General features: G+C 32.6%; 1 protein-coding gene across 1 annotated transcript; it reads right to left on the minus strand.

The window, feature by feature from the left end:
• Window positions 1–20,545: 20,545 nt before the first annotated feature.
• LOC146916206 (RING-H2 finger protein ATL30-like) lies at window positions 20,546–20,956 on the minus strand. Its single transcript, XM_085721573.1, has one exon. It carries the CDS (start codon window positions 20,954–20,956, stop codon window positions 20,546–20,548), a length of 411 nt encoding a protein of 136 aa, XP_085577699.1.
• Window positions 20,957–21,963: the final 1,007 nt, after the last annotated feature.

The raw sequence follows: 21,963 nt of genomic DNA on the forward strand, positions 1-21,963 counted from the left end.
GGAGATAGATGAAGGTTTTATGGTTCTTAGGTTTTAATTTTGAAAAGGAGTGATTTTTCAGAGAATACGATCTAAAATCATAAAGAGTAGGAAGTGAAGTGAGAAGTGTGTGTTTTTGTCTAAGTGTTTTTAGCAAAATGTTTTCAATTCAGAAGGGGACAAACAAACATAACATTAATGACATAGGGGGCACGAGATAGTACATTCAAAGCAAAATTCATCATTGCCCTCTTACGTTATACACCAATACACATAAGCCACGTCAGAATTTTTCAGAGTAACTACCATGTTAGTGGGACAGGTGTTACTAAAAAGTAACTTCCAACGTTTCCACTAATGCTGCTATTCAGAAGCAAGAAGTCCAGAATCTGGAGTTCAGATGTTGATGTCATCAGAAGCACATTTTCCTCAGAACCTTAGTAAAGAGCTTCAGATGGACTATAGCTTCTGAACAACTTCAAAACCTAAATTCCTATTCAGAGGCAAGCATTTTAATCAGACACAAAATGCATGTTCAAATTTTTCTTTATAAAATCAAATCTTTCAACAGTTAAAGGCTTAGTGAATATATCATCCCATTGATGTTCAGTATCAATGAATTGTATATCCAAAAATCCTTTTTGAACATAATCTCTAATAAAGTGGTGTATAAAGTGGTGTTTGATTTCAATATGCTTGGCTCTAGAATGTAGAATTGGATTCTTTGCCAAACAAATAGCAGCAGTATTATCACAAAAGATTGGAATACTGTTAGCATTAATCTGATAATCTTCCAACTGATGTTTCATCAAAAGTAGTTGTGTACAACAACTTGCAGTTGAGATGTATTCTGCTTCTGTTGTAGACCAAAAACTTGATGGATATTTGGCAAGTGAACCAAATTCAATCGAAGTAATAAAAATTCGTTTCCACGAGGACTGTATTTAACTTCTACTTAGCAATTTCATCATTAAAAAGGATGTGTAAAATTTATAGCGTTGCCCGAGGCAGTTGAGTTGTTTTGTAACATAAACTATTTAAAAACGATAAAAGCTTGGTTCTGGAAATTAAAGAGAAATATGGTCAAGACCTTCGAATCCTCCAATGTTTTTCCACGGTAATTTGTACCCCTATTCAATCAATGTTCATCTAGTTTAACGACAAATTAACAAAGTAGTTTTGAGCCAAAAACTTGATAGACTTTTAGCAAGTGTACTAAAAATATATCGAAGTAATAAAATTTATAAGTTCGTATCCACATGGACTGTTTCAATATCTACTCTGCAAAAGCCTTAAAATAAAGGATGTATTAAATTCAATGGTACCCTCGGCAGTTGAGTTGATGTTTGTAACATAAACGTAATAAAAACAATACAGTTGGTTTTAGAAAATTAGAGAGAAGTATGGTTAAGACCTTTAAATCCTCCGAAGTTCTCCTATGGTAATTTGCACTCCTAATTCAAGCAATGATTATCTAGTTTAACGATAGATTAACAAAGTAATTCTACCCAATCTCGTGACCTAGAATTCTCCCCGCAAGTGACAACCCCTAATTCTCTTAAGTGAATTCGAAACCGTTGGAGGTTTAAACAGAACGTTAATCCCTATGTCATAACCTAATAATGATCTATCTCTAGCTTGATTACTTAGGTTGAACTTATTACCTAGATCAGAGTCAAAAGCCAGGCTTAATGGTCATTCAATCTCTAAGATCAATTTGCATGTTCATAAAGCTAGGGTTAGTAGTCAATGATAAACAAACAAAAAGCATTAAACACAAAGTAATATGAATAAAAACTAGACTTTCATTGATATTCAAAGGCGTTCAACAAATTAAGGTTCCCATAAGATTACATCAGATTCATCTAAGTCTCAACCACAAAGAAATTTAGCTACTCATGTTCATAAAAATAAACAACATAAGAAAAGAAAATAAACCCAAGAATTTCATTGTTGCCGACGTTGCTCCTGAATTTTCTTTCAAATCATTGTTGTTGTTTGCATGTCGTAGCTTTTCTCTCTGTCTTGCTCCTCTATTCCCAAAGGGTGTTGCCTGCCTTCTCCTTATTTGGCAGGAATTCCATGAACTTGGCATAAAGCTAAGAATCAGATACTCCCATGCACTCACTGTTAATCCTTTGGAATTTAAACTCGCCCACCTTAGAGAAGGACATGAATCCATTTGCACACGAGTTATTTCTTTAACCCCGGTTGGTTGAAACTTCAGAAAAAGATCAATGCTCTTTACTTGTGGATTTTCTTCCACCACAATATCATGACAATCAGTCTCCATCTGAACCAACTTCTTCTGAGACTCATATGCTTTTTCAACAAGATCACTACACTGAACATCAAACTTCTCAAATGAAACTTGATTTGACATCAAGAAATCATCTAGAATATTTTGAAGTTGAGTATTGTAATCAATGTTAACCACCTCTTTCTTCCCGTCACAATCACTACCAGGTTGATTCGTCTCATAAAGATCCCATCTCACATTTAATCTTGAAATTTTATTGTCCCATTGTTTTATCTTCACAGATAGAAATTAAAGAGAAATATGGTCAAGACCTTCTCTAATGTTTTTCCACGGTTACTATCAATTGATTAAAATGCATGTTAAACACACCTTGGTTTTGGTGTGACTGCAACCATTTTCCTTTGTCTCCTTTGAGCAATGAATCCATCATGATTCTAACATTACTACCATCACCAATCCGCATCTACAACCATGTAAAATCACATATCTAGTATTCCAAATACTACGCTAGGCATAGCTAGGGCTGTGACTAATGTCAGCTTCAAGAAAATATATGTGAAGAAAGTATCTTGCTTTGAGAATTATTGCCACCAAAGAGTCCAGTTTCTGCAAGATATGCCACTCCACCCTTGCGGCGCCCCTCCACCCTTTTCAAGGCATGAATTACTTCAATAGCAATAAGATCATTATCTATGATAGACCTTCCCTCCACGAAAGCATATTCTTCATGAGAAATACACTTGTCAAGGCAGCATTTCAATGCTCGTGAAGTTTTCTTTAATCATAGAAGTTCTTCTTCTATCTCATGTGTTGCTGCTGTAGCTGGTTCCCAAAATAATCCTAATCTTCAAAACCGTGATTCGCCGAAAACGTGAATGACCTATGTTGTGCGGCTGCTTCTTATACAGCCTTTGTAACCTATTTGCTCTTTTCTTGCTCCAAAAGCTATTCCTTTTCCAATTGTCGTAAGTCGACCTCACTACTCTTCTTCATTCCATGTCTATCAACAACTTAGTGGCCCATCTCTTTTAGTTCTAGCTCTTACCATCCTTTTGTTTTATTCACACCACCAACAATAAACACTTGCTCACGTGGCCATTGACATAATTTAATCAGCCAAGATTTTCTTCCCTTGATTCTACGACCACTAAATAAAATAATAACATACCATACTACTTGACTTAATAAATTAAAAATGACAATTTATTTATAATGACTCTAAATTAAATAAATAATTAATTAAAATAGACTAAAAACTTAATTTAAAAGACGCTAAAAATAGTGAATGGCTGACTGTCATCACATAGCAATAGTAGCTTGTCTTTTGCTAGCGCAGGATATCAGATTCTCACCAAGAAACTGACAGTTTCCACTAGTTGATTTTCTTTCAATCCTGTCACCAGCATAGTCAGTATCACAGAATTCAACCAACGTATAATGTAAGGATTTCCTGTAAAGGAGTCCAAGAGTTGTTGTTCCTTTCAGATACCTGAAGATTCTCTTAACAGCAGTTAAATGAGATTCTCTAAGATCTTACTGGAATCTTGCACACAAGCATACACTAAATAAAATATCTGGCCTAGATGCAATGAGTTATAGCAAAGAACCAATCATGCCTCTATACATCTTCTGATCAACCTTTGATCCAGTATCTTCTTTGCTTAAGGTGCAGGTTGGATGCATTGGTGTGCTCATCATTTTACAATCTTCAAGCTTGAACTTCTTCAGAAGCTCCTTTGTATACTTTGTTTGATGAACATACACTCCATTTTTGCACTGATTGATTTGAATTCCAAGGAAGAACTTCAATTCTCCCATCATGCTCATTTCAAATTCATCCTGCATTAACTTAGAAAATTCCTTGCAAAGAGATGCATTAGTAGAACCAAATATTATATCATCAACATATATCTGCACAACAAGAATGTCTTTCTCAAGAGTCCTTCTGAAGAGTGTTGTGCCAACCTGACCTCTTTTAAAATCATTTTCAATTAATAAATTACTTAGTCTATCATACCAGGCTCTAGGAGCTTGTTTAAGACCATATAGTGATTTCTTAAGTTTATAAACATGGTCAGGATACTTCAGATCGTCAAAACCAGGAGGTTACTTGACATACACTTCTTCAGATATCACTCCATTGAGAAATGCACTCTTTACATCCATTTGATGTAATATTATGCCATGATTTGCTGCATAAGATAGAAGTAACCTGATTGCTTCCAATCTTGCAACTGGAGCAAATGTTTTAGTATAATCAATGCCTTCTTGTTGACTATATCCTTAAGCAATAAGTTTAGCTTTGTTTCTGACTACTTCTCCTTGTTCATTAAGCTTGTTTCTGAATACCCATTTTGTTCCAATAATGTTCTTGTGCTGAGGCTTGGGTACCAGATCCCACACATCATTTCTTTGAAATTGATTGAGTTCTTCTTGCATAGCTATTATCCATCTATCATCTGATAGTGCTTCATCAACTGTTGCAGGCTCTATCACTGATAGCAATCCCATCATAGACTATTCTTGTCTGAAATATGATCTTGTTCTTCTGGGACTCTCTTTATTTCCAATGATTAGATCCTCAGGATGTAAAGACTTGTACTTGAATGTATTCTTGGATTGATTAGCTTGTTGAGAACCATCTTAAGCTTCATCAGAAGCTACTTCATTTTGAGCTTCTGGAGTGGGTTCAGCTTCTGGACTATCTTCAAACTCTGGGGTCTGATCAGGTTCTGAAGTATCTTCAGGCACCTGCATATCTGCAAAACTTTCACCTTGCTCTGGAGTTTCATTTCCAAGCTATTTGTCATAAAATTTGATGTGCATTGATTTTTCAACACATAGTGTTTCTGAATTATACACTATGTATTTCTTGGACCTTTCAGAGTAACCTAAAAATATTCCTCTTTGGGCCTTGGCATCAAATTTCTTTAGGTATACTTTATTATTTAAAATGTAACAGGTACATCCAAATTGATGAAAGTAAGAGATATTTAATCTTCTTCCTTTAAAGAGTTCATATGTTGTTTTCTCCAAGATAGGTGTGATATATATTCTATTTTGGACATAACATGATGTATTCACTGCTTCTGCCCAGAAATGTTTAGCCAAATTATTTTCATGAATCATGGTTCTATCCATTTCTTGTAAAGTTCTATTCTTTCTTTCTACAACCCCATTTTGCTGTGGAGTTCTAGGAGGAGAGAATTCATGGATAATTCCATCTTTTGCACAAAAAGTTTCAAAAGGTTCATTTTCAAATTCTCCACCATGATCACTTCTGACTTTTAAAATTTTCATTTCTTTTTCAGACTGTATTTGAGTACAAAAGTTACTGAATACATCATATGCATTATCCTTTCTTCTCATGAATTTAACCCAAGTCCATCTGTTGTAATCATCAACAATGACTAATCCATATTTACTTTCATATTTTTTTTTTGAATGGCAAAATATATTATATATAAAAGGGATTAAATCCCAAGTATTACACAAAAAAGACATATTTACTTTCATATCAAGATGCAGTGCTAACTGGTCGAAATAAATCAACATGGAGTAATTCTAAGGGTCTGGAAGTTGAGACAATGTCTTTAGTTTTAAAAGATGATTTTACAATCTTCCCTTTATGGCATGCCCCACAGAGTGCATCTGAATGATAGTCAATGTTTGCTAGGCCTCTGACCAGTTATAACTTACTAAGCTTAGAGATTAATCTTCAATTAGCATGTCCTAACCTTCTGTGCCACACCCATTTCTTATCATTCATTGATGGAAGGCAAACTACCTTCTGATCAACCATTTCAGAGAAGTTAATTTTATAGACATTATCCATCCCCTTTCCCTTGAACACTATTGAGTTGTCATTTTTGTTAACTACTGTGCAGTTGGTCTTATCAAATATCACATCATAACCATTATCAAAAACTGACTGATACTAAGTAGGTTATATCTAAGACCATCTACCAACCACTAATTATTAATAGAGATAGAAGAGTTACTAATAGTTCATGTACCAATAATCTTTCCGGCTTGGTTGCCTCCAAATTTCACATTTTCTCCTTCTTCCGTTGTGAGGGTAAGGAACATAGACTTCTCTCCTGTCATATGTCTTGAGCAACCGTTGTCTAGGTACCATGACCTTTGCTTTTCCTTTTCTCTTAGGCATATCTCATTTTCATCTTCAGAGTCTGAGTCAGGTTCAGCTTCTGAAGTTATAGTAGCCACTAACCTCATAGCTATATTTGCTTCATCTCCAGCTTCTTCCTTTTCAGACCCAGATTCACTAGTTAAATCTTCCCAGGTTGCCATTAAACTCCGCTTAATCTACTTTTTGAACTTGTTTGACTCGAAAGTTGGTTTCTTGGACTTTTCTTTTGATTTCACCTTCCAAAGATCAGGGCAATCAGCAATAAAATGTCCATGCTTCTTACAATTAAAGCAACCCTTCTGATCTTCCTTCTTGGAGCCTTTGTAACTACCTCTTCTAGTCAAGAACTTCTTGTTCTTCTTAACCAGATACTGAAGCTTACTGGAAAGCATAACCATCTTCTCAGCAGGGTCTTCATCACAATCTCCATCAGGTGATTCTTCTTCAGATTCAATGACTTTGAGAGCTTTAGATGACTTTCCTTTAGATGGAAGAGCAATAAATTTTGTCTTCTTAGCAGACTCATGCTCATTGAGACTTATTTCATGAACCTTGAGAGAACTCACAAGATCTTCAACACTTAAAGTGTTTAGATCTTTAGCTTCCTCAATAGCAGTCACCTTAGGTCTCCATCCAAAGGGTAAGCTTCTCATAATCTTGCTCACATGATCAGAAGCAACATAGCTTTTCTTCAGTATTTGAAGTTCAGAGACTATGGACTGAAATCTTGAGTACATTTCCTCAATACTTTCATCATCCTTCATCTTGAACAACTCATACTGGTGAACAAGAATGAGAGCATTCGCCTCTCTAACCTTCTTACTAGCTTCATAGTTTGCACAAAGTGAAGCAAACATTGCCTTTACAGTAGATTTGTCATTCATCTTCATGTACTTTGTGCGAGGTATAGAGGCAACGAGGATTCCTCTCATCTTGTGATGCTTCTTGTAAAGTTTCATCTGAGCAGAAGTGTGTTTCTTTCTATCAATAGATGCTCCTTCTTCATCAAGAGTCAAGTCACCAACACCATCTTTCAGAATATCCCACAGTTCATCATCTAATCCCATGATGTAACTGTACATATTGGTTTTCTTATCATCAGTGGTACTGTAATCATATGGAACAACATTGTTGTTTCCAGAAGTGTTTCCAGCATTATCACCAGACATGTTTTTTTCAGATCTTTATATTTTACACAGTTAAGTGTTAAGACAACAGACCAATGCTCTAGATACCAATTGAAGGTGAGAAAAACACAAGAAGGGGGGTTGAATTGTGGTTTCTTTTTCTTCTCCTAAAACTGAATTCACTGTTCAGAACCTGATAGAGTTCAACTTTTGAAGTAGTTATCAGAGTCTAGTTGCTGCGGATAAGTAGAGAGAGAGAGAGAAGAAAGACACAGAGCAATTATACAGGTTCCTTCCACAAACCGGAAATAGTCATGTCCTCTTTGCACTTCCAAGGAGAGCTCACTAAAATCAATATCTGATTACAACTGCTCATTGCTCAAAAATATACACTGGTTCATCTTAGAACTCTCACCTAAAAAGAATTAGTTACACATGGTAACTAAAAACAAATTACTAAAGATAAAAACATACCCTAGAAAATCAAGGAGAAGATTGAAACTCTCCCCAAGCTCCAAAGTTGCCTTCCTTTTGAACTGCCACAGTTCTGAACGAGAAAGTCTAAATGAGGAAGGCTGGTATTTATAGTGAGAGTTTCTACCTGGGTTTGGGTTTAAAGTGTGGCCTTTACCCAATTCTTCACAATTCTTCAGATGTTATTGATTTGCCAATATGCATGATTTCTTCGTGAATTACTTCAAAAACCCCCCTAAAAGTGCTATGTTTTGAGAAAACAAGAATTACAGACTCAAAAATAGAAAAAAATTACAAAAGTCCTGAAATCATAGGCAATCGTCCTAATACTCCTCCATTTTGCTGCTAAATCCTACTAAAAATAACTTAAAAATATGCTAAGAATAACGTAAAATGACCTGTCATTAGCCTCACAAGTTGTTACCTCTACTTCCGGCGACCCACCGCCACTATCTCCTTTATTCTTCAGATCAGAGATGAAGATTTGGGGCTTTAGTGGAAAGATGATGATGGAGATTACGATTATGATTTTTGGTTGTTTTTAATTTTATTTTCTGGAATTTTTTGGGTTTTTTTTAGTTTATCTAAGAATGTATGTATGTGTAATAAATATGAAGAAGAGAATGAAGGAAGAAGATGAACACAGCTAAAAAATAAATTAAGTGTTGGTGGTGCATAGTTAGATCACGTAGACATGTATGATCTAATGGTTGTTTTTCCATAAAAAAATATCAAACGGTTGAGATTAGAATATTACTAAGGTCTTTGGCGGACCACCTATAATGTTGGTCTATCTGAGACATTTGGTGTTAATGTAACGTCCAATTTCTATTAAAGTGATAAAACACGCGAATATTTCAAATATTCAAGAAATAGATGTCACATCTTCAATAAATTTCAATTAGCATGCATAAAAATTTTCTCAAAAACATCGTAGCGGATAAATAGTATACATCTCCAAATAGCCATCTCATGTGCAACATAATACATCACCATATAAACTTCCAGTTTTAAAATATGAGTAAAAATCTGAACATCATATAAAATAGTCAACACCAAAATAAAAATAAAGACCGACGTCCTAAATCAGAGCCCTACACTAAGACCCCAAAAACGGTAGATGAGGTAGCTCCAAAACTACCCTCCAGCAACTCACCAAGCAACGATAAGCTAATCCTACATGCCCTCTACACCATATTTAAATATAGTGAGGCGGTCAAACGAACGACCACTGGGGGGTTAGTTCACATTAACATAAATAAGCATAGTCACATGAAGTTAAAGCATCATAATTAAATTCAAATGATTAGGAAATATCAACATCAATAAATATTCTTCTACAATTATATAATCACATCATCACAAGTTCGCCAACATCGACAAATATATCATTCACCAAGTATTACAGTCACCAAAGAAAATAATCACCAACATTTATTGAGTTTACAATTCGCCTATAAATTATTCACCAAGTAAGTATTCATCAATACATATTCATCAAACACATAGCAAGTATGACACATGTCAAATTATGCAATGCTGCTAGACATGACTCATATATGCATGTGGTACCAATCGTCACAAAGGTTGTCATCTCATAATGCAACAAAAACATCATAGTCAACGGCTATAATGGATACAAGTATCCGATCAATGACAATATGGATATAAACATCCGACTTGACATATGATGCATGAACATATGACTCAATCAACCATGCATATGGTCAACGATTCAACGGCTATATGTATATGTGTGTGTGTGTCATATGATGCATGAACATATGACTCAATCAACCATGCATATGGTCAACGATTCAACGGCTATATGTATATGTGTGTGTGTGTGTGTGTCTATATATATACACACACACATGCATTCATCACCAATCACATCAAAATTAACATGTATGAATTCACCACCAATAATCAACATTTAGCATGTTCATTAATCAACATCAACATTATTAACAACATCATCATTGTCAAATTATCATTTAATAATCATCACTACAAAACAACGACTTCACCTACTTTCACGTATTCACGTAAAAAGAGTTATATATCATACCATGATAAACATCATGTTCAACACCTACCAACCATCATTTCATTCTACGCTAATCACATAAACATGATTACAAGACATTCCCTAAGTTACCACACCATTAGGATACAATTCGATAAATTCGTCAATTGTTCACAACTTTAAAACAATTGTAGCAATTCAACCAAGACTAAGAAAACATGTTCAATTGCCTCAACAAAGCATATGCACTACTCACAATTGTTCACAGTAGGTTAGGCATACGAGTATCCTAGTCCAATTTCAAGCAATCACAAAATCACGCCAAGTTCGTCTCATTTTACGGTTTTTCAATGAATTCAAGTTTTCAAAGCAAAACCAAGTTAAAGTCCATGATTCCCATCCAAAACATTTTTACAAATCATAAAAATACTAGACAACCCTAGTCCTACCCTTTTTCCTTGAGAAATCGAGTTTTCAGAAAATTCATGTTCTTGAACTATTTTCAAAAAGATAAGATACGATTCACGAATCCAAGTTCAATCTAACACAATTGATGTTACCAAAAGATTAGAAAGCTTAAATACATTTAATTACATCAAAAGAAATCAGTTTGGAACCACCCGGATCGATCCCGGATGCCCGGAACATCAAAACAAGGGGTGCTGTCACTGAGCAACTCGCTTCAAGCTAAAAACTCGCTTCAGGCGTGTTTCTTCCAGACATAACTCGCCCCGAGCTTTCTTCAAGCGAGTTCTCCCTTGTTCTGATAGAACTCTTACGGGTTTTTGCGATTTTCCACCCAAAATCCCCAATTTTGATCCCTTCAACCCCAAATTTGACCCCAAAGCATAAACACTCTATTACAAACATAAAAAGACATTCAAAACATCAACAAACATCAGATTAAACACAATTCGTCTTAAATCATCATCTAGTTCATTTTGGTCATTCACACATAAAAATCAACACAACTTCACAATTCAAACCACAACTTCACCAATGAGAATACCCATGACATAATTCAACAACAACAACATCATACAAAAACAACAACAACATTCAATCATGAATTCATCAACAATTAATAACAACAACATCATTTTTCATCAATTTGAGCAAAAACAACCAAGGTTTCTCATGAACCTATTTCATACATGTAAAATCAACAACAACAACATGTTTAACATCAAAATCACATACCCAAACTTAGCATCAAAGTAGGAACACGAAATTCATCATTTAAATTCACAAAAATCTCAATTCACAAAATAAGCACTTATGAAATTAAGTAGAAAAATATATTATAGCTTAAATTATGAATGGATCCTATCCCCGTTAGCTCAATTGAGCACAATCCTAGCTTGGGCTTTACTTTTGCTCCTCAAATCTCTACCCTCTTCTTCCTCTCCAAGCTCTTCTTCTCCCAAAACCCTTTTCTCCTTTCTCTAGCTCTTTCTCTCTCTACCTCTCTCAATGTTTGTAAAAATGAGTGCAAAGACCTAATTTCTCTTAAGACTAGAGTTTATATAGGTTCTACATAAATGGGCTTAACCCTCAATTGTCTTAATGGGCTTAAGGTTTTCTCTAACTAATTCGCAAAGTTTCGACTCACTTAACGGATAAAATAACGAATAGTTATCTGCTCTTAATTAATTACCCCAACTGACTAGCAACTTAGTAGAAATATTTATTGACACCCAAACTACTAAAAATAACTCTCGTAACCAAAAGACTATTTTACCCTTGCTCACCAAATTACCCTTGAGTCCAAAATGACTAAAATACCCTTCTTAAGCCAAACTCTACTAATCCCAAACAAAATATACACAGAGACAGTTAATCACATACAAGCACTTATAAACAAACATAATAAACAAATAAAATAAATCTAGTGAAAATCGGGCTGTTACAGTTAACCCCTAAACAATTTTTTCACAACCCTAACGGAAGGGACCAAAAAGTATAACGAAAATGAATTTAAAGGACTCAGACAGTCCTTTTTTTACTTAAGGGACCAGAGCGATACTAAATAAATACTTAAGCGACGAAAATAGCAATTAAGCCTTTCGTAATTTTCCTCTTCATTTTACTAGGGTACTATCCAAAATCAGCAACATGAGCTTTAAGAAAGAACTTCATACAGCAGGGAAAACCCACTCAGGATTGCTTGAAAATCGAAGCCACAATTAAGACTTAAAACGTTAATCCACTAAGTCCCAAACCAGAATTGGGAAAATTGAAACCCTAATATTCAAAATTCATACACCATGAGAATCCCCAATTAGAATTGCTTGAAAATCAAAACCACAATTAAGACATAAAACGTTAATCAACTAAGTCCCAGACCAGAATTAGGAAAATAGAAACCCTAATTGAGAATATTCAAAATTCATACACCATGGAAATCCCCAATCAGAAGTACCTTAGATCTATTGTGATCGCAAACAACTTCAAATTGCAACAACTTCTTACAAACTAGCCCACAACTTCGAACGCAAGATGAACCTCACGTGAAGAAAACAATTCGACAGAAGAAGAATGACTAAATTCATACACAAGATGAACCTCACGGAGGTGAATCATACGAAGAAGATAATGGATTTTTAAAACATGATACAAAGAAGATGATGAAGAGGATGGATTTCGTGGGATGAAGAAGATGATGGCTTTAGTGGACCTTGTGGTGTGAAGAAGATGAAGTTTACCTCAGGTAAGAAGGTTAAATCCAAAAAAAAAAAAAATAGAAGAGGGAGGGAAATTTTAAAATTTAAATATTGATTTTAATTAGTCAAAATAATAAATTTAATAATTTTTGTAAATTGATTAGTTAAAATATAAGTAGGGTCTAATTTGCGATATTTAAAAATGTCCCCGCTACTCACGATACTGTAGAGACAAACACCAATGGACCACCACAACAAAGCGATCGAGTTTCTGATTCAATAAGTTTCAATGTTTGATTTTCTGGGTTTTTTTCTCTACCGTAAGATTGGGGTATGAAGATGGGAAAGAAGGGTTGAGAGAACGGAATGTAGGGTTGGGAGAAAATAAAGGTATGATAGGGTTTCAGTTTAACAAAGGATGAAATAGAGAGTGGAATTGATGAGTTTCTTGGCTGATGAATCATGAAGATGATGTTGTTGTGTTGTGTTGTTCATCTGAATGCCTCTTCCTTTTTCCTTTCCTTTAAATTTTTAATTTTTTAATTTGTTTAATTTAAAAAATGATTATGTAACATTTTTATTTTTTATTTATTTATTAATTAAACATGTGGCATGCCACACAAGCGTTGACTGGTCAAAATTGACCAAAAGGTCACTTTTGCAAAGGGGCTAAAACATAGGGGGCAAAATATTCATTTTTTTTATTAGGGGGCCAAAATCGCAACATTGGCAAACTTAAGGGGTCAAAACTATAGTATTATTATTATTATTATTATTATTATTATTATTATTATTATTATTATTATTATTATTATTATTATTATTATTATTATTATTATTATTATTATTGGTAGGTAGCAAAGTGAATGTATGTATGTATTTTTGTATGTATCTGGATGATTATTATCTTAATTCCTTTTTTGTACCTCCCCATCTGAGATCTTTTATAGAGAAGAGGATTGCTGAGTCCAAATCCGAAGGGAAGAATACTCTTCTGGTATCTTACCCCCCCTCCCCAGCGAAGTAACCCTCATGGTTTACTTCAGCTCTTCAAGCCTCATGGTGAAGTAACCGTTGCCAATGTTGTTTTTGATCAAAAGACTAACGAGTTTGACAATTGCTTTTTTGACATTCAGAAGTTCCTAATGACACAGGTAAATTACTAAAATACCCCCAGCGGTAGTTAACTACCGTTGGGTTATAACTAGAAAATCGACAGCAGTTAACTGCCGCTGGGTTTTTTTTTTTGAATGTCAGAACAGCAATTGTCAACGAGTTTTTGAAGTATGGCTTTGTTGACTTTCACAAGAGGGAAGATGCTTTGGCTGCTAAGGTCTTGTAGTAACTGAATGGATCCCCTCTAGGGTATTTTAATATTTCTAATAAGGACAAAACTTAGGTATAATTTTTTAGATGTTTCAGAACGAAACTTAGGTCCCCCGAAGGTCTTCTAATATTTCTAATCATCCGAATGCTAGACCAGCTGCTTCCTTTTTGTTGATTTCTTTCTTCAAAATATACATTTTCTCCTACGAGTGAAACAGCTAATAATTTTTAGCTCAAATATGAAACATGGTATTGATGAGATGAATGAACTCTTTCCAAAAGGCACCACCAATAAGTAACAATGAATAACTGAGCATCATGATAAGTTGCCTGGTTATTAAATCAAACTGAATGATTGCAATCCTTTGGAACATGAAGTATGTTCTCATGTGCATATCATCACATCTTCTACAAACCAAATTACTAGAAACATGTCTTGACATTCTAAAAGATGTGTTTCAAATTTTCATGATGAAAACTAGCTAGTCAAAACAAAAATACAGCATAGTACTAAAAGCAAAGGACTAGCCATAATCAAAGCCAAATGTGATTTTCTCATAACATACAAAATAAATCTACCCCTTATCCCTCTTACTCTTGTTTATATATATATATATGTGGGATCAGTGGGAGTGTGTACACAACACTATATATTATGAGCTCAAATGAGAAATCTCATTCTTGTTTATATATGTGAGATCAAGAGAAATGTGTACACAATATTATTCTCGTCATTGTCATATACTCTTGTAAAAATCTGACCATAAGAATTATACTCCAATCACATATTGGACAACCTCATGCCACTTTGACTGCAACTACACCATACTGCTTAAACCAACAAATGGGTCAAATAGTCTTTCATTTGATAATTAATTCGTTGAATTTTGTTCATGAACCAACCTTGTGCTGAAAATAAAGTTCGTTATATATATATATATACTAGTGTAGTGACCCGGCCTTGCCCGGGATAGTCATAGAAAATATTAAATAACATGTTTATGGACACATACATGAAAAAAATTGAAATGATTTAAATTTAGAAATAAAAATTATTAACGAACATAAAATAAGCTATCTAATCTTGGAATACAAAAGTAGTAATTAATAAGTGTAGTATGCCAAAATTAAATATAATAAGTGCACCTGAGTTTCTCCCCTCCTCTGCAAATAAATTAAATAATATTTACTCAAGATCATCCAACTCCAAAGGCAAAAAATTGGTTGATTGAACACCACTTTTGTATTCTGTGAGTTCCCCCTTTGCAGCTAATACTCCAATAATATCTTACAAAAATGTGAAAGGTGAAGTTAATATCCAACGCAATAAAAAAACAAAACTATAACAAATTAATAGGCAATAAATATAAGAATTAAATCATTAAAAAATACCAATTAGTTGTGAATCTTCATTCCTAGCCCCAAAAATTTCATCATATGTTATGAACTTGAATGCATAAAAAGGAACAATTGAGTCATCAACCGGCTCGATGGTGGTCATATCCTTAAAAAATAGTCTATAGTCATGGCAAGTTGGTTTAAATTTATAGTTGTTCTTAGAAACTGAGATATTTGTTATCTCGTAACACATTCCCTCAACCAACATAGATTGATATTTTGCAACTTTGTCACTCCACACAGTACATTGAATCTTGCTCCTGAAATATTAGAAAGAACAAAAGTCAACAAAAATTGTGAATAATAAAACAATAATAAAACAAAACAAATAAAACCGGTAAAGATTAATGTTAATATAAAAAATAACTTTAAATAATGTAAAATCATGTTAGTTTGTAAAAGTTAATAAGGAAAAAGAACTGATGCATACTTTTTCATCCATGAAAACCATATCGATTAAATCAACCTGGTCTCTATCTTTAAAGTTTGGCATTCTCCACATTCTAATGATCCTAATCTTGAATCTCCATACTCTGTACTTATTATTGATTGTTATGCTATCAATGAGGTCAAATTTTGCAGCCATAATTTCTGAAAAAGAAAATTAGAAACCAAACTGATGAAATTTATTGGTTAAATAGGAATCAAATTTGAATGAAGGTATTGCAAGTGTGCGTAAACATGATTAGAAATTTTTAAAATGCTATTTAAAAATTCGTCTACCAAAATCAAAAAATAAAAATAACAAAAAGATGAAAACATGTTATATTAAAAAGCAGGATTAAAAAGTGGTTGATATATGTATATAATAATTATTTAGAAATAAGGACCTGAAATAATAGTATAGGTTATCATAAAATGATAGTATAGGTGATTAATAATATTAAAACGCTACTGGTGAAATAATAATATTTTAGGACCTGAAATATTATTAATAAAATTTAAACGCTACTGATTAATAATATTGAAACGAAAAGGACCTGAAAAAATAGTATATGTGATAATAGTATAGATGATTAATAATATTAAAACGCTATGGTTGAATCGAAAAGAGAAAAAAAAATAGCATAGGTGTTAGTTCAAGGACGCGAAACATAAACAATATTATAGGTGTTAGTTCAAGCACCTGAAACTCGTAGGTGTTTGTAATGGATGCCAACAACAATAGTTCTAGGACCTGAAGAAAAAAAAAACAATCAGTAAACTCAATCGTAGGTGTTAGTTCCCTCTTATATTATATATAAAAATAAAAATTTAAGCATAAGTAAAAGTAAAAGAAACAATAATATTGGTGTTTGACAAACCTGAAGAAAGAAAAAGCTTAGATCAAAAGAAGTTTCAGTTTCAGTTTCTGCTCAAAATATGTGATTACGTGATTAAAAAATTCTCCTTTATTTATAGTTAAAAAAAACAAACCGAAGCCTTTTTTTCCTCAAAGAAAAAAAACTAATTGAATAATATGGTGCTAAAAGAGATAGTAACTAATTGAAACTTCTTTTCCTAAAAAAAAGAAATATTTAATGGATAGTATTGAAAGTATTATATATAGTTTGTTGAGACATTTTGGCTACATAAAATATTAGGAATTAAATATAAAATTAAATAAAAATATTTCAGGTCCTAAAATATTATTATTAAAATCAAAACTCTATTGATTAATAATAATAATAAAACGAAAAGGACCTGAAAAAATAGTATAGGTGATAATAGTATAGGTGATCAATAATATTAAAACGCTACTGTTGAAACGAAAAGGAAAAAAATAGTATAGGTGTTAGTTCAAGGACCTGAAACAGAAACAATAGTATAGGTGTTAGTTCAAGGACCTGAAACTCGTAGGTGTTTGTAATGGATGCCAGCAACAATAGTTCAAGGACCTGAAAGAAAGAAAAAAAACAATCGGTAAACTCACTCGTAGGTGTTAGTTCCCTCTCATATTATATATAAAAATAAAAATCTAAGCATAAGTAAAAGAAACAATAGTATAGGTGTTTGTCAAACCTGAAGAAAGAAAAAGCTTAGATCAAAAGAAGGTTTGAGTTTCAGTTTCTGCTCAAAATATGTGTTTACGTGATTAAAAAATTCTCCTTTATTTATAGTTAAAAAAAAACAAATCGAAGCCTTTTTTTCCTCAATGAAAAAAACTAATTGAAAATTCTTTTCCTAAAAAAAAGAAAGAAAAAAATAAAGGAAGCGACACGTGGAAGCGAAAGTTTGCTGAGATTAAATATTAGGAATTAAATATAAAATTAAATAAAATATTTAGTGGATAAGATCAAAAGTTTGCTGAGATTTTTATGTCAAATAAGATGTCAAATAAAATATAAAAAAAATATAAAAATATTGAGAATAAACGTGGAAGCGACACGTGGCATAAAAAACCTTACTTTATATATATACTATTGATATAAAGAAAACTACCCCTTTCAGCACACTTTTGGGTTGGAATTTTCTTTCCAAAAATATCCTTAATTTTAAATACAAATAGCCAATTATAAAATAACACGTGGATTAATAATCAATGTCACTAGCTAATCGTCATCGTTAACCTTCTTTTACTACCGTCAACCACAGATCAAACTCACAAAAAGTTTAAAAATTATATTTGCATTCTTTATGTCTTTTCTCATGAATTCAAATCGATCCAGAATTCATCATAGTACATCTCATCACCTCTAAAAAATTAGAAAGTTCCAAGGTTCAAGAACTTGATTAATACTTCTGAAGCACCAATGAATGGAATATCTTTAAGGTCCACTTCATGAATTGAATATCTTTCTGTTATATCCTTCGAGCAATTTACTTTCCGCCAACATTACAATTCAAGCTTTGTTTTAACTTTTTTTTGTTAGAAGAATGAATGAATCAGAATTTGAGAAAATAAAAGGTGAACAATAATCACTTATGCAAAAAAAAATAATCCAAAGTTTATGTTTTTTCCTGCTTTATTTCTCACAACTTTATGAGTTTTTTTAATTTTTTTTTAAACAAAAATAATAGCCGATGAGGATGGGACTATAAATCCTTTAAAAAAAGATTAGTAACAAACGTGAGCAAAAACTTTGTTAAAGATTGGACTTTAAATCCTCTAAAAAAAGATTAGTAACAAACATGAGCAAAAAAAAATAATGTTGAAGATTAGACTTTAAATCCTCTAATAAAAGATTAGTAACAAACGTGAGCAAAAGAAAAAGATTAATAACAAACATGAGCAAAAAATAATGTTAAAAATTGGTTTAAATCATCTGATAAAAATATTAGTAACAAACATGAGCTAAATATTAGGATTCAAAATCTTTTAGGAAAAGATTTGTTAGCACTATATTAAATGGACTATAAATCCTCTAAAAAAAAAAATTAGTAACAAACGTGAGCAAAAAATATTGTTAAAAATTGGATTTTAAATCCTCTAAAAAAAGATTAGTAACAAACATGAGCAAAAAATGATGTTAAAGATTAGACTTTAAATCCTCTAATAAAAGATTAGTAACAAACGTGAGCAAAAAAAAATAGTAACAAACATGAGCAAAAAAATATGTTAAAAATTGGACTTTAAATCCTCTGATAAAAATATTAGTAACAAACGTGAGTAAAATATGTCGAGTTCATAAATAATTGGTATATGTCTTGACAATATTTTGTTTATAAATCAAATATCAATAATTTTCATGAACATTTTAAAATTTAAATCAAAATTATACAAATAAACATAATAAAATAATCACATGCGTTAGCGCAGTAGAAAGAGCGGACAGATGGGCACGATAGTGCCCGTCTTTCCGCTAGTATATATATATATATATATTTCTGTTAAAGGTTCATATCTATTCAGTTCTGGTGGAAAGGTAAGATATTTTATATTCCATCTCTGTGTATGTGATTCGACTTTGATTTTGTTTGTGCTCTAATTTCCCTAATCACTTCTTAGGGTGAGTTTGTACAAATTTTCTCAACCTGTAATGATTCACTTAATATTATAACAATAACACGAAATGATTGTTTTATGTTGTGATACTAAAATATATACAAAAATGTGGAAACTACCTGTTTTTAATATGTAAAACAATTCATAGATTAGGAGTTAACAATTTTCTTCCATTAATGTAAATTAGATTGTAGATGGGATGCTTACCAATTTTCTTCAACTTATTAATCAATTATCCAAAGTTGACTGTCGTGAGTCGTGACTATAATTTCCTTTACGTATCGAAGTTTAAATATGTATGAGTTTGAAATTGACTTATCATATTTCTAGGGTTTGTACACCGGATCTTGCATATATTATGCATTGTCCCTACCAACGGACTTAAGCTCACAAGGACGATTCACTCGACATCTACTCATACAATGGTAGGTGTTAGTTGTTTCCAAAACTTGCTACTTGCTAATGTACGCACACGTGATATGATTACGTACACCTCTCTATTTTTTTATGATTAGGCCTAATATGATTATAGGAACCAACAATTTTCCATTTTTCAGGGATTAAAGCCAACAATTTTTTATAAGGATTCAAACCAAAATAGGTGTATATTATAGGAACTAACAAATTATTCAAGTCCAGCTTTGATTGGATATAAGAACTTTTATATATAAGATTTATTGTTATCTATTGATTTATCAGTTGTACGTTATACACGTTGTCTTGGACATTGTGTCTAACATCTCTCCTGCGTGAACGAGAACTTCAGAGGTAAAAATTACAAATTATAGCTTTAAGTTAAAATAAATTCGAAAGACAAAATCAACTCTAATTAAGAATAACTAAATAAGTCACAATTAATTTTGAACTTTTAAACCAATATTTTTCTTTGAAGATAAACGAAAGGACAATAACCACTTAAAATTACCTGAAACAAATATAAGTGAGGGAAGGAGAGTTTGAACCGCATTATCGATGTCCGACCTAACTATCTCACCATTTTTTTTCTTTCTATTTCAACTATAATTTATTAACAATTTCTAAAATCAAATTTACTAGGTGTAACAGTAGAATCAAACATACACTTGATTTCAATAACAAAACAGATAGTATACACATAGTAATAACATTTGTAAAGGTAAGGTCCTAAAATAGTATCCATTTAGTAATGATGACTAGTGATTAAGAGACTAAGGAAAAAACATTCATAAAATCCCTCATACGGCACTAACCGGAACCTCTCCGACGAGATTGGAATCTGAAGAAGGGAGAAGTTCAAATCTACAGATGGGGCATGTAAGGCTCTGGCGAAACCAAGCATCAATGCAATCGGCATGGAATACATGGAGACATGGGAGACGACGGAGGAGGAAATCCGTCTCACTGAACTCCACTAAGCAAATGGAGCATTCAGATCCGATGGCGGACGAAGAGGAAGAGTCGTGAGTCGTAATGGATGACAAAGGGAGTGTAGGGAGAGAGTCTATCACTATTTGAATTTCCTCCGGTGATGGTGACGGTGACGGTGGAGTGGAGGAGAAACGGTCTCTGGCGAATGCATACACGATGAAGTAGAGGATAATTACAAGAGACGTTAAGAAGACAATGGGAATGACAATGACAGACATGAACTGAGGCGTTTTTGAAAAAAAGAAGAGAATGTTTTATTGTTGTTTCTGTTGCTGTGTATGTTTGATTCTCTCTCGCAGGAGGAATGTGTTGTTTCTTTGAATGCAAGAAAGAGGAAAGAAGAGTGAGTGAGTGAGTGAATATTTGATTTCAATTTCAATATATAATGATTGGATTTGAGTTAATGAATGTTCCACGAAGTGTACGCAAATATATCTATTAATTTGGGTTAATGAATGTAATTCCTATTTCACGTTGTAATTGTTATGGATGTGATTCAAATCTTATTATTTGTTACATAAGATTTGGCTGGAATTTGTTTTTCAATTACTATATTGTTATTATAATTTGTTACTATTATTTGGACCGTGTTACACACGGGGAATTAAATTATTTTTTTTTTAAGGAAGACGGGGAATTAATTATATTATTGACTAATAAATCTGATAATTGAACATACGGGGAATTAATTATATTATTGACTAATAAATCTGATAATTGAACATGAAATAATAGTTGTCATTGACTATGAGTTGATGTTTCCAAAATATAAATACACATCCGTTCCATTTTAAGTGTTGTTCTAGTGCAGATTTAACGTTCCTATTTAACTGTCGTCTTAATATTTTAAGGAGATGATTTGTCAATTATACTCTTTGTCAATTACTCTCATCTTTGTCCTCGTGAATTTAACTCGGTTGGTTGAAACAATGTATAAAATATGCAAGGTTTGGGGTTCAAACCTCGGTCACTACCAAAAAAAAAATTACTCTTATCTTTTTCAATAAAACTAATTAATGCTTCGGCCACTACCAAAAAAAAAAAGCATTACTCTTATCTTTTTCAATAAAACTAATTAAAACTATATATTTGAAAAACTAAAGTTTGTTTGTTTTTTTTAAAACAAAGTTTGTTTCTTGTTATCTTAAAATTTAAACAAAATGTTTCTACCTATGATAATGGTTCCATGAATGGTAGAAATTGTCAAAAATTTCAAGTGCAAAGT

Source organism: Medicago sativa, chromosome 6, assembly GCF_051527215.1.
Source record: "Medicago sativa cultivar Bolivia chromosome 6, Bolivia_mono, whole genome shotgun sequence".
Taxonomy (NCBI): Eukaryota; Viridiplantae; Streptophyta; class Magnoliopsida; order Fabales; family Fabaceae; genus Medicago; species Medicago sativa.